We start from the raw sequence: 15189 nt of genomic DNA, 5'->3' as shown, positions 1-15189 counted from the left end.
TTGATGTTCATCTTATGTCCTCCTTTCAAAATACTGTCCATTCCGTTCAACTGCTCTTCCAGGTCCCTTCCTGTCTCTGACAGAATTACCATGTCATCGGCGAACCTCAAAGTTTTTATTTCTCCTCCATGGATTTTAATACCTACTCCAAATTTTTCTTTTGTTTCCTTCAATGCTTGCTCAATATACAGATTGAATAACATCGGGGAGAGACTACAACCCTGTCTTACTCCCTTCCCAACCACTGCTTCCCTTTCATGTCCCTCGACTCTTATAACTGCCATCTGGTTTCTGTACAATTTGTAAATAGCCTTTCGCTCCCTGTATTTTACCCCTGCCCCCTTCAGAATTTGAAAGAGAGTATTCCAGTCAACATTGTCAAAAGCTTTCTCTAAGTCTACAAATGCTAGAAACGTAGGTTTGCCGTTCCTTAATCTAGCTTCTAAGTTAAGTCGTAGGGTCAGTATTGCCTCACGTGTTCCGATATTTCTACGGAATCCAAACTGATCTTCTCCGAGGTCGGCTTCTACTAGTTTTTCCATTCGTGTGTAAAGAATTCGCGTTAGTATTTTGCAGCCGTGACTTGTTAAACTGATAGTTCGGTAATTTTCACACCTGTCAACACCTGCTTTCTTGGGGATTGGAATTATTATATTCTTCTTGAAGTCTGAGGGTATTTCACCTGTCTCATACATCTTGCTCACCAGGTGGTAGAGTTTTGTCAGGACTGGCTCTCCCATGGCTGTCAGTAGTTCTAATGGAATGTTGTCTACGCCTGGGGCCTTGTTTCGACTGAGGTCTTTCAGTGCTCTGTCAAACTCTTCTCTCCCATTTCATCTTCATCTACATCCTCTTCAATTTCAATAATATTGTCCTCAAGTACATCGCCCTTGTATAGACCCTCTATATACTCCTTTCACCTGTTTGCTTTTCCCTTCTTTGCTTAGAACTGGGTTTCCATCAGAGCTCTTTATATTCATACAAGTGGCTCTCTTGTCTCCAAAGGTCTCTCTAATATTCCTGTAGGCAGTATCTGTCTTACCCCTGGTGAGATAAGCCTCTACATCCTTACATTTGTCCTCTAGCCATCCCTGCTTAGCCATTTTGCACTTCCTGTCGATCTCATTTTTGAGACGTTTGTATTCCTTTTTGCCTGCTTCATTTACTGAATTTTTATATTTTCTCCTTTCATCAATTAAATTCAATATTTCTTCTGTTACCCAAGGATTTCTACTAGCCCTCGTCTTTTTACGTACTTGATCCTCTGCTGCCTTCACTCACCTATAATTGTCCTTAATTTATGAGCATGAGTGTATACGTACCACAGACTGAGCAACGCGACTAACTTATAGAGAAGGCAGGAAATGTGCGTCGTACTAGGGCGAATGCAGGAATTCTAGACGTGTCCGTTTTCGTGTACAAACTGTATTGTCTGCGAGCCAAATAAAGCCGACAGCTGCCGCTGGAGAGCGCTGAAAGAGCAAAATCACGTAAATCAGATCGTCCCGTGTACCGACAGTGCTGCCTCGTGACAGTGGGTATCGCGTCTGCGTGCACGTCAGCGCAACGTCAGCTCCCTCGTCCCGTGTGCCGACGACCTCAGAGACGCTAATGGAGGAAGCGTCGCAGTCGACGAGAGAGCAACACCGGCAGCAGCAGGGCTTTCGTGTGCTCCTGTAGCGAGTGGTCACGTACGTTGTAGCGGCACGACAAAAAGAGGGCGTGGCCTTCCGGGAGCACCTGGGGCGATGACCTGACACTTCACACGGTCGATGGATGGGGAGGAGAAACGGCAGCCAGCAATCTTTTACAGAGGCAGATTTCCCTCCGTATAAAAAGAGCACTAGAGATACTTTCACTGTAGAGTTCTCTGCGAAAATTATATTTCAACCACTAAAAAAATGGGAAAAGAACTGAAACTCTGAGTTCCTTTTTATGCGCAATGAGGGCGGGACGTGGGACCATTATTTACTGATGACCTCAATTTTGAAGAGTGCAGCACTGCCACTGCGAACCATCAGGCCCCGCACAGAGGAAAGGAAAAAGAAAATGAAGAGTACAGTATAAGGGTAGTATTCAAAGTTGAGAACGAAGAGGGTGTGCTGAATCTAATGCTTCCTCGACTCTATGTGAAACTCTTAAAACTTTTAAAATAAAACAAACGTTATAAATTTTCTGCATCTACACTACTGGCCATTAAAATTGCTACACCACGAAGATGACATGCTACAGACGCGAAATTTAACCGACAGGAAAGAGATGCTATGATATGCAAATGATTAGCTTTTTAGAGCATTCACACAAGGTTGGCACCGGTGGCGACACCTACAACGTGCTAACATGAGGAAAGCTTCCAACCGATTTCTCATACACAAACAGCAGTTGACCGGCGTTGCCTTGTGAAACTTGGTTCTGATGCCTCGCGTAAGGAGGAGAAATGCGTACCATCACGTTTCCGAGTTTGATGAAGGTCGGATTGTACCCTATCGCGATTGCGGTTTATCGTATGGCGACATTGCTGCTCGCGTTGGTAGAAATCCAATGACTGTTAGCAGAATATGCAATCGCTGAGTTCAGGAGGGTAATACAGAACGCCATGCTGGATTCCAAAGGCCTCGTATCACTAGCAGTCGAGATGACAGGCATATTATCCGCATGGCTGTAACGGATCGTGCAGCCACGTCCCGATCTCTGAGTCAACAGATGGAGACGTTTGCAAGACAACAACCATCTGCACGAACAGTTCGACGACGTTTGCAGCAGCATGGACTATCAGTTCGGAGACCATGGCTGCGGTTACCCTTGACGCTGCATCACAGACAGGAGCGCCTGTGATGGTGTACTCAACGACGAACCTGGGTGCACGAATGGCAAAACGTCATCCAGGTTCTGTTTACAGCTTCATGATGGGCTCACCCGTGTTTGGCGACATCGCGGTGAACACACATTGGAAAAGCGTGTATTCGTTATCGCCATACTGGCGTATCACCCGGCGTGATGGTATGGGGTGCCATTGGTTACACGTCTCTGTCACCTCTTGTTCGCATTGACGGCACTTTGAAGAGTGGGCGTTTCATTTCACATTTGTTACGACCCGTGGCTCTGCCCTTGATTCGATGCCTGCGAAACCCTACATTTCAGCAGAATAATGCACGACCGCATGTTGCAGGTCCTGTACCGGCCTTTCTGGATACAGAAAATGTTCTACTGCTGCCCTGGCCAGCACATTCTCCACATCTCTCACTAATTGTAAACGTCTGGTGAATGGCGGCCGAGCAACTGGCTCGTCACAGTATGCCAGTCACTGCTCTTGATGAACTGTGGTATCGTGTTGAAGCTGCATGGGCAGCTGTACATGTACAAGCCTTCCAAGCTCTGTTTGACACAATGCCCAGGCGTATCAAGGCCGTTATTACTGCCAGAGGTGGTTGTTCTGGGTACTGATTTCTCAGGATCTATGAACCCAAACTGCGTGAAAATATAATCACATGTCAGTTCTAGTATAAGATATTTGTCCAATGAATAGCCGTTTATCATCTGCATTTCTTCTTAGTGTAGCAATTTTAATGGCCAGTAGTGTATATTCTTCGTTTGTACACGTTTTCAGCTCTCTACCGCTACATGGATCCGAATTTTAGCGTGTAACATTACGGTGTGTATCGTAATTATGTCGGTACGTGAGACACAGCGTGCTGTAATCGAATTTCGAATTCGAAGAGTTCGTCCATACATGGAGCACCCTCTCCTTTAGTATGACGGTGCCAGATAACACGTGAGCGATGCGACACCCGCACCAATCCGACGGCTTGGGTTCACTGTCACCGATCATCCTCCATACAGTGTCCGCGACGGCTTGTCATACATAACGGCCTGGGTTCGATTCCCGGCTGGGTCGGAGATTTTCTCCGCTCAGGGACAGGGTGTTGTGTTGTCCTTATCATCATCATTTCATCCCCATCGACATGCAAGTCGCCGAAGTGGCGTCAACTCGAAAGACTTGCACCCGGTGAACGGTCTACCATAGGGGAGGCCCTAGTCACACGGCATTTTAATTTCCCCATACAGTGTCGATTTGGGCGCATCTACCTTTCAGCTGTTTCTTAACCGTAAAGAACACCTTCGAGGACTCCACTTCGATAGTGATGAACGGTGCGAGTAGAGGTGAGATTGTGGCTCCGTCAAAGAAGTCAAACATTCTACAGTGACAGCATCAACAAACTGGTCTCTCGTTGGAAGAAATGGGCTCGTCGCCAGGGTTACTATGTTGAGAAATAAATATGCAGACATGAAGAACAAAGACGTAGAATGTTAATAACGTTTGTTTTATTTTAAAAGCTGTAAGAGTTTTCACATAAAAAATTCAGAGGTATTAATTTTCAGCAAGCCATTGTATCTTCTGGACTGTTACTAATGTTGTGTGGACGACAGGATCACAGATGAAGAAGAAATTGAATTTTTCTCAATTTCCCAGTTACAGTCTGAAGAACGAATAGAGAGACCGCTGGCCCAAAAAAGTGGCCGTAACTTGTAGCCATCAGACATTTGTGCTACCAATTTACCATCTTCAGTCTTAACCCCTTATCTGTTTAGTTCCAACTCGTTTCACAGATTGCTTTGACATTTTTGGGCGTTACACTTGCTTCACCTTACCACGTTCATATGCACATGAAATGTTCATCTTTTGCATTGGAAACAGTCCACATTTGCACTTACACTTCAAATAATTTAACATGTTTATGACTGAGATTCGAAACGCGTTGCACTAAAATAAGAATTTGAAATATTACAATGGAAGACAGCGTAATAGTGGCAGCAAGTGCAAAGCGCTGGCCGGTGCCTTGCGGAATATAAACTAATTAGCCAAAAAGTTACGATCATCTGCTAAGTAGAATGTTAATCCCCACTCTGCAGCAATATGGCATCGATTCTGCATGGCATGGATCGATATGTCCTTGTCGGTTGTAATACCTATTTTTGACCTGTTTGTAATTGTATCGATATTGCTATGTCATTTGGTAGTATTTGCTTATGTGCAATGTTGTATCTGTCATGGTAATTCTTTGACTATATATACACATGTTTCAGTTATGTGAATTTCTTAAGGCTGTTGTTTAAATTATGCTTATAGATTTAATTTACTAATGGAGTGATTGTTATGTAATGTGTTATAAATGACTTGGTCCATAATTAGGGAACGTACGGTTAAATGTATAAGATGTGGGGGAGACCCGCATTTACGGAAGTAGCCAGGCGAAATAGAAAAAGTGTGGTTGGCGCGCAAGTGAGAACTCGTCCTTTGTGACGAGTAAGGAATCTGGGTTAAGCAGTGCTGTGGTTAACACTTCGCTATCAGCAGCAGCAAATCATGGTAACTCATACCTGGAGTTCTGAGGCCAGAAGAACTTAAGGGCAGTATTTATGGGCCTCGGATAGTGAATTTCGTAACACCATTATCATGACATGGTTTTTGGCACTATAAAAATATTATTTCGACGCCAATAAGATCAGTAATAGGGCGAGACCAACAGAACTGTCATGAGTACATCGCCGCCAGGTTAACAGCCACTGCAAATTCAGCCACCAGTGCCACCAGACTTCCACTAAATTGTTTTGTATTTGGCGCTCTAAATGGACCAGATATTTGTAATGTCTGCTTGATTTTAATAATAATCGTGGTGTCACTAAAAACTCTATCTTGCACCCGTGATTATCCCAAATCACAAATCTGGACAGAATTCCCATCCTAGTGAATTTAATTTCGAGAGTCCTAATTTATTATAAGAAAGTGGCTGAACTTGAATTTAACGTTGTGTTATCATTTGCAAAGCCAATTATAATTTTGGTTAGGTCAAAAGACACTTGTTGAAGCACATTTGTTATTTAAGGAGTTATAATTTGTTGTGCTTTACTTAACTAATAATTAATGATAATAATACTTACCTTTTCTTATTCGTACTGGTGCAGTTTTGTTAATGAGCTACGGTCGCAGGTTCGAATCCTGCCTCGGGCATGGATGTGTGTGATGTCCTTAGGTTGGTTAGGTTTAATTAGTTCTAAGTTCTAGGGGACTGATGACCACAGATGTTATGTCCCATAGTGCTCAGAGCCATTTGAACCATTTTTTTGTTAATGAGCATAGTTCTTAAAACCATCAAAGTTTAAGGGTCGTCATGTGCCATTATTTAATGAAGCAATGCAAAAGCTCCTTCAGAGCCAGTGTAGTTAGATTTGCCTTCTGTCTAGTTGCTTCAAACCGAGTTTAAGAGAATTGGATTGGATTGTTTGGGGGAAGAGACCAGACAGCGAGATCATCGGTCGCATCGGATTAGGGAAGGACGGCGAAGGAAGTCCGCCGTGCCCTTTCAAAGGAACCATCCCGGCGTTTGCCTGGAGCGATTTAGGGAAATCACGGAAAACCTAAATCAGGATGGCCGGACGCGGGATTGAACAGTCGTCCTCCCGAATGCGAGTCCAATGTGCTAGCCACTGCGCCACCTCGCCCGGTCCCGAGTTTAAGAAAGAACTGTTTATTGTGTTATCTATTCTAATGCAAGCTAGTTAATGCACAGGCATAGAGACCCTGTACGAAGCAATGAAGTTATAGATCACGATCTTTAGCAGACCCCCGATTTAAATTCAGAATCATTTCAAGCTTTTCCCTGTTCAGTATTGCTGCCAGTTTCATGTTTGTGGGTATTTGTTTTTATGAACTGTTGCACATAGTTCATTTTTAGGTATCTGTTGTTGAGAGGCATATATTGCTGTTTACTGTCTCATTGGCCATTTGCTTATTTGACTCACTAGTTAGTAGCACATTTATCTGCAAGGTTAGATTACTGTGTTATAGTGTGAACAGATATAAAGAAAGAGTTTAGTGTGTGTATCAAGGAAAGTTAGGTTAGCCTTAGCTCTGCCTTCTGCTTTATGGTTATGCTTGACTCAAGAATGCCTAATTAGGCAGGCGACCTGTTTTAATATGTAATGTTACAACTTGCTTTTGTGCTGGGAGAACGTCTGTTCTTGACCCACCGTTTACTATTGTTTATACTCTGCTGGAGGGTATCGGAAGCGAATCCAAGTTCGATTGTTTTGTTTCCATTAGGTTATGTCACGGTTACAACTTTCAAAAATTCCTCGGAGATGTATAACGTTAGCATCGATTATCGTTTAAGGTGGTTGGTGGCAGAGATATATGGCGCCTGCTGTCTACGCACGGGTCACTCATTTCCCGTAAATTACGGACCGGTGGTTTGTGAGCGCGGAGTTGGCGTTCGATAGCGTCCGAGTTATGTTCCATCCTGTTCATATCAGGTGAATTTGCAGACCAAACATCAATGTGAGCACTATATGTAGTTGCGACACAGACAATTACCCTGCTTGAAGATACCATCGCCATCGGATGACTTCAAGTAAGTGGTATGCAATAATGTTCACATTGTAAACAACTACCATGGTGGCTTGGATTACTACCACAGTCCAATTTGGAAAAAAAATTGGAAAGTTGTGGTAAGTTCTATGGGACCAAACTGCTGAGGTCATCGGTCCCTAGGCTTACACGCTACTTAATCTACCTTAAACAAAACACATACCTATGCCCAAGGGAGGACTCGAACCTCCGACGCCGGCCGCGGTGGTCTAGCGGTTCTAGGCGCGCAGTCCGGAACCGCGCGACTGCTACGGTCGCAGGTTCGAATCCTGCCTCGGGCATGGATGTGTGAGATGTCCTTAGGTTAGTTAGGTTTAAGTAGTTCTAAGTTCTAGGGGACTGATGACCACAGTAGTTAAGTCCCATAGTGCTCAGAGCCATGCGAACCATTTTTTTGAACCTCCGACGAGGAGAGCCGCGCGAATCGTGGCGAGGTGAACCAGACCGCACGGCTACCCCGCGCGGCTCCAATTTGGAAGGTACCGTGTCCACTGCAATAATAACTGAGGGTGTTGTTGGGTTAACAAGGGAAAACATAGGGGTGGTGTGCTGTTCAACAATACACGCTAAACGGTGTGCTCCAAAGCACTTTCACCTGCACCAGGATTGTACTTTATCGTCAGCTCTGCCACAGATAGCTGCCTATCCTGCTTAGGAGGGCTGGCTCTGAGCACTATGGGACTTAACTTCTCAGGTCATCAGTCCCCTAGAACTTAGAACTACTTAAACCTAACTAACCTAAGGACATCACACACATCCATGCCCGAGGCAGGATTCGAACCTGCGACCGTAGCGGTCTCGCGGTTCCAGACTGTAGCGCCTAGAACCGCGCGGCCACCGCGGCCGGCCTGCTTAGGAGGGCTGAGAAGCCTCTGGCCTCCAAGTCTTGTGATGAGGCGTGGACGTCCCACACCTTGTCGCCTAATCGTCTTTTCACTGTCCTCCAATCACTTTTCGATACATATTCGCGACAGTAGCACACGGAAAACCGACCAGTTTCGCAGTTTCTGAGATTCTCGTTCCGAGATGCTGAGCCACAACAATTTGCCCTTTGTGTCAATGTCGCTTACGTCAGAGGATTTCACCATTTGCGTTCTGTATCGTTGGTAGAATAATTTTCTTGCCGCGTCACGTGCCCACAACTCCCCTATGCGTCATTCAACCTCGAGGTGGGCAATGGTCATATTATTTAGGCTCATCACTGTTGGTTTAAACATGGGTATTAGCCAATATGGATCATAAAATGGAAGTAGTTACGCGTTCGGACAGCAGATGGCATAACGTATTGTCTAGTCTATTAAAATACTTCCTGCACTCTACAGCCTCAGTTAATCTGCTTGTCGAACTGTTATGATTGATTGTGATACTGATATTTCCTTAGACTCTATTTTACATCTCATTTGAAGAATTAAAGATGTAATAGTTAAATAAAACCGAGAAAGGGCAAAAATATGGGTGGGTGGTGGTCGAGAGAGAGAGAGAGAGAGAGAGAGAGAGAAGGAGTGACGGTGGTCGAAGCGGCTTCCTTTGTATTGCTTAACAGTCACATCTCGATTGCTCTTACAGTACATGCAACTCTGTTAATATGCAGTGAGAATAATGCACTAGAGCGCACTTCCTCTCGTGAAGTTAAACATTACTGCACCAATAGAAAGACCGCTGACGTAAGAAAAATTCAAAACCTTGCGTAGTTTTCGCACCATTCTGCAGCCCAATGTCCACCATACAGTACTATTTGTGAATAGGTGATCATCTGGATAAAGGAAGATGAGATTTGTAGTGCTACATACATTTTGCTCTGTACTGCGAGAAGCAACTAGATTTTTTCTGCATTAACTTTTCTTTGTTACTGTGCTTTTCAGAATAAAACCGAAGATTGGAGGACAGACCCTGATGTCATTGGTTAATTTTGGGAGTCATGAACAACTATGTGTCCAAACGTTCATTATGTTTTAAGTTGAGCTCTGAGTGTACACGAAACAGTATTTATTTAGCCTAAGGGATACAATATTCAGTACTAGAAAACCTTTTTCAAATTAAGCGGATGTACGTATATAAAGTGAATTCTCTTTTATTTTACAAATAATATCACAATTAACATGAGATGAAGACTTTAGAAAATTTAAATATTAAGATACTCCTTCTGACTTTTCTTAGCCAAGACTATTTATACTGAGACATGACACGGATTTAGACGTTTTTGCATTGCTAGCCACTGACTTCCACGACAAAAATACAGAAAAATCAGCCATTCTCCAGCTCATCACAAAGAAAAATATTTTAACTTCAACAGTAACTTTTACTCACAACAAGGACTACCTATGGGATCACCAATCAGCGGCCTCCTGGCCAGCTTATTTGAGCATAAAATAGAAAGCAAGTTCTTTAACAAAATAGTAAAATCAAGGGAACATAACCGAATGTAGACGATGTCATTCGCCTAGTAGATGATCCATGTGTCCCCATAAACGAACTAAATGATGGCATACATTGTCCATCCATAAAACATTTCACCACTGAGAAAGAAACTCAGTTTAATGGACCTCATAATACACAAGGTTAACAATAAACAAGAGTTCACAATAGAGAAGTCAATAACCACTAGCACTGTTATCCATGACTAATCCAGTCGCCCTATACTCTTACTAAACCGACTGAACGGCGTACCCATGATCAAAAGACACTACATGGAAAAATGAAACATAGTAAGGACAAACCAGCCTGTCCAGTTAGTCCTGCGGTCTAACGCATTGCATTCCGGGCGGGAAGGTGTGCCTGTCCCCGCCACGAATCCGTCCGGCAGATTAGTGTCGAGGTCCGGTGTGCCGGCCCGTCTGTGGGTGGTTTTTAAAGCGGTTTTCCATCTGCCTCGGCGAATGCGGACTTTTTCCCCTTATCCTGCCTCAGTTACACTACGTTGGCGATTGCTGCGGAAACAAGTTCTCCACGTACGCGTACACTATAATTACTCTACCACGCAAACATTGGGGTTACACTCCCCTGGTGTGAGACGTTCCGGGGGAGTCCACTGGGGGCCGAACCGCACAATAACCCTGGGTTCTGTGTGGGGCGGCGGTGGGGTGAGTGGACTACTATGGTCTGTTGTGGGGTTGTGAACCACTGAGGGCTATGGCGGGGACGAAGCCTCTCCGTCGTTTCTAGGTCCCCAGTTCCATACAATACAAGAACAAACCACTAACATTGTTAAATGTAGCCAATCTATTATCTATCATGTAATTTGCAATTGCTGTATATGAGGGCCAAACATGTAGGAATTTTGGAGCCAGAAATGCGGAACTTCTCAGAGCATTAAAAAGTAACAGCTCCCACTGAAATTAACGATAGAAACGAATTATCAAAAATCAGTAGTTTGCCGAAAAAAGTACTAAAGGAGTAAATTCGACATTGCATTAAAAGACTAAAGAACTATGCAAGAAAACCAAAAACAAAACACATGACCCTCTTCCCAATTACATCGCGCTTCTTTTCTTAAGTATTTCCACTCCTATTCCAAACATCGTATGATTACCCTCCACATCAAATTTCCCCCTCTCTCCCCTATCTCTTTCTATCGCTCATTCTGTCTATATGTATGTTTCTGCACAGGCACACACGTACACAAGTAAAATTTTCTAACGTGACTTAAGTTCTGAAATCGCGCGCCCCATCAGACAAACACACAAGGAAACACGACACATGAGCTGATGATACAAACGCTGCATTTCGTGAAAAACAGACAGAATGCGCGTGGAACTATTAAAACAGCGACAATGAACAGAATAACTGTTTTCACACGTCTAATACGCCAGTATGGGACCAGAAACAGTAAGTGAGACACGAAAAACGTGGTATCGTATATCGATTTTAAATCTGAAATGAAAGAAAACTGAGAAATTTGATTTTGACAAGTTGTATACTATACGGTACTATAGCCCTGGCAACACAATGTAATTGATAATATTATGCATGGTAAACGTAACTGTATAGTAATCTTAATAAATAAATAAAAGAAAATAGGAAAAAATGGAAGGAACGTGTAGACCGTATGGGTGGAGAAACGTTCCCGGTAATGGCTCTAAAATATAAATGCGTTGGAAGAAGAAATGTACAAAGACCCTGCAAGATATCGATACCGTAACAAGCAATCTCCTAATGCATGAAGTGAAGAAGAAGAAGGAACTATCTTAATTTTAAAAATTGTATTGTAGAACTGATTCTGCACACAGCATAGATGTGTAACATTCCAAGGATCAACTGGGTATTATCTATCACAGCCCTTAGCTATGCTTGTACACAAACATAAGTTAATGTCTAATAATCACTAATGCATTACAGAAATAATTTTAAGCTCCCCAAGATGTTATCATGGCACAATAACCTTTTGTATAAATAATAAACAAAAAACCACTGCTGATACTGTAAGTAGGATGTTGAGGTTTTTATGTTGGTAACGCCACGTAGTGTTCTGTATGAAAATCGCTGACTGCACTGTGTGCAGTCTGTGGCTGGTTGGACTCACTGCTGGAATATTCGCTAGCATAGTACTGGGCTGTTGAATGCGAACAGCGCGTAGCGTTGGGCAGTTGGATGTGAGCCGCCAGCAGTGGTGGATGTGGGGAGAGAGATACCTGAGTTTTGAGAGGTTACTATGAGAGGCCGATCTGGACGTGTGTCCGTCAGAAAAAGGAAATTTGTAAAACTGGATGTCACGAACTGATATATAATGACTTTTGAACACTGAAACTTCCTGGCAGATTAAAACTTTTGAACACTATTAAGGTAAATGCATCGTTTGTTCTCTATCGAAATCTTTCATTTGCTAACCATGCTTGTCAGTAGTTAATGCCTTCAGTAGTTAGAATCTTTTATTTAGCTGGCAGTATTGGCGCTCGCTGTATTGCAGTAGTTCGAGTAACGAAGATTTCTGTGAGGTAAGTGATTCATAAAAGGTATAGGTTATTCTTAGTCAGGGCTATTCTTTGGAAGGGATTATTGAAAGTCAGATTGCGTTGCGCTAAAATATTGTGTGTGAGTTTAGTGATGATCAGAATAAGTAAAGATAAAAATGTCCGAGTACATTGAGTTTTGCTCAGCTGTTTGAAAATCAAATACCGTAAGCGTTTTTCCAGCACTGCCATTCTTTACATACAAAGGGGATGTTTCAATACCATATAAGGTACTAAAACACTTACAGGTGAAACAAAACATACAGTACGCGCCTTGCATAAGCTAGAAAATCTCTGCAATAAGACCTAGACTTAGATTCCTGATGAGGAACTCAGATTTTAGAATAAGGCCTTCCAGCACCAAGGTAGCTATTACCATTAGGGAAAACGACATTAACAGAGGGCAGAGTTGTACGCTAAACTCTCGGCACACTATACTTACATCCGATTCTAGCGTCGACACATGACGTGGTGCTCGGTCGTGCACGTGGCCCACGGCATCTAAACTTAGAATTAACTGTGTGTCATCTGAATTAACATTACACTCTGTCACGGTAGACTAGAGAACCAGTATAGTATTTGGCAAAAGTTACTTCGACACGCGTGTTTTGAAAACATTGTCATCTTTACGATTCAGGTTGAACCATCGTATATGAGTTTCTCTGCGCAAAGGTAGCGAAACGGCGGGCCAGCTGGCAGCTGGCGGGTGTGGCGTCTGTGGACGGTACTCACCACCGACGCCCATGACGATGGGTCCCGCGTACGACAGGTTGTTGAGGTGGAAGCCCCGGCTCTCGTTCTTGACGCGCACCGTGTGGTTTCCTCGCACCTCCTGGGCCACGGACAGCTGGTCCGCGTAATAACCTGCAACCAGGTAACACCACGTTGCTGTTATACAATGACGGAAAAAGAAATCGCAATATCAAAAAATAATTAACTTAAAGCAATAAAATTTTGGGAATACATTCGTCTAGATAACATTTAGCTAATGTAGAGGCGAGATAACCCATTGCAAATGTGAAATTCAGCCGCTAGAATGTCGAATGCAAGCATGTAAACGTGCATGCATTGTGTTGTACAGGTGCCGGTTACTGTGACATTATTGTTCATATTTTTTTTTTAATTTTTTGTAAATCTTTCATTGAAACTGTTTAAGCAGAAGTAGAGACATCTTGTTTGAAGCGAAGTCGATACTGAACTCTTTTTGATTAGATTAAAGTGAATGTACATATTAAGAAAAAGGGTGTAATATTTACTTTTAAATATTGTAAAGATATCTATTTGTTATTAAGAAATGTAAAAAGGTGCTATAATGTAATTATGTACGTAATACTTAATGACACTCACTTAGGGCTGCATGAGATGTGTGTAGTATGAAAGATGGAGTAGTTCCGTGAGGAATGGGAAGCTGTGTAAGCGTAGGAAAATGTGGGAGCAGAAACGTTTGGTGCGCTTTGGCAGGCGCGAACAAAGTTAGTCGGTGGATAGTGATCTTAGAGGCAGCTCGTACAGCGCCAGCATAGTGTGGAGTGCGCCATATGGTTGCATCTTGCCTCGGTTGGAAACTGCAGTTTATCACAGCCTGGTATGGGGAGAAAAACGGGCTGTTGATTATAAGATGGATCATCGCTATGAAGAGGAAATAAGTCCGACGTGGATAACTCCTCTTGGCCGTTCTGATATTAATGCAGTTGTTGCCACCAACGCCACCGTCGCTGATCACAGCTTACAGGCTACGACATTTTAGCTATGTATTATAGTGTGTGCCAGGAAGTTGAAATGTGCTTTAGGAATAATAACCATCATCCAAATTAACGATTGTGTCCACCTGGTAATTTATCCCGCTCATAAACCAAGCAGGATCCTAACGTGGTACATGAAAATTCCGAGTGACCTGTATTCTGCCAAGACTGTAAAATCTTTAATATATTGTTGGCAAATCAGTGATTAATCAGTGAAATAATTGACGGAACGAATAACTGAGAATTTCATAATTAACATTGCTATTATTTTCTTTGTTAAAGTGATTACGTAAAGTTATGCCAGATTCAGAGACCACATTAGATAAATTGTCTACTGCTTTCACATTACGTATTAATGAAAAGAAATACTGAGTTGATGATTAATGGTGACAAATAATAACGTTAAACAGTTTATAGTGAATCAATGAAATGTTGAGTACCAAATATGTTGATGTAGAACACCTCCCCCCCCCCCCCCCCCCCCCCCCCCGACCAAATTTACTTTTGCTTTCATGAAATCAGCCTGTTTGCTTAAGCAATTGTGTACTGTAGTTTTGTTTCGAGCGGCTAAACTTTTCTTCTGTTGCTGAACCATCTCTTTTATCTAAATCTAAAGTGAAGTCTTTTAGGTAAGTAGGGAGTTGCAATCTTTTCAGCTGTCCTACTCAACTTCAGTACGTGTGCCTAATTAGACCGGCGAATAATAGTGTACCACCAACCATATATACTGTTATCGATACAGAATAGTAGTCTAACTACTGTTATTTGCCATACCTCTGAACTAATAACTTGTTTGAAGAAACGAGTTAAAGTCTGATGCTTATTCCTTAGGTTAACACACACGGTTATAACACTTGTTTTTGTGGCTTTGCTGTCCGGATAGGTAACTGTGTTTCCGTTTGTTACATTGCTTACTATTAACAGTATAGTATAAAAATATTACAGTTGGCTTTGCACGACAGTATGTTTTGTAAACCAATTCAGAGAATACAAAATACACACAAGTATTACATCTGTTTTTACGTATCAGGATAGTAAATAACACACACAAGTCAAAAGGAGGAATATTACAGTA

The 15189-nt window shown here is 42.6% G+C and overlaps 1 protein-coding gene across 1 annotated transcript in view; it reads right to left on the bottom strand.

The window, feature by feature from the left end:
• Positions 1-15189, bottom strand: part of LOC126474771 (uncharacterized) — a 790273-nt gene that overhangs the window by 492619 nt on the left and 282465 nt on the right. The window contains exon 2 of the mRNA XM_050102246.1: positions 13105-13236. Within this exon, the coding sequence (XP_049958203.1) occupies positions 13105-13236 (132 nt within the window). The remainder of the gene's footprint in view (positions 1-13104; positions 13237-15189) is intronic.

The sequence above is a fragment of the Schistocerca serialis genome, chromosome 4 (assembly GCF_023864345.2).
Source record: "Schistocerca serialis cubense isolate TAMUIC-IGC-003099 chromosome 4, iqSchSeri2.2, whole genome shotgun sequence".
Lineage (NCBI taxonomy): Eukaryota > Metazoa > Arthropoda > Insecta > Orthoptera > Acrididae > Schistocerca > Schistocerca serialis.
This window is presented reverse-complemented; position numbering and strand designations above follow the sequence as displayed.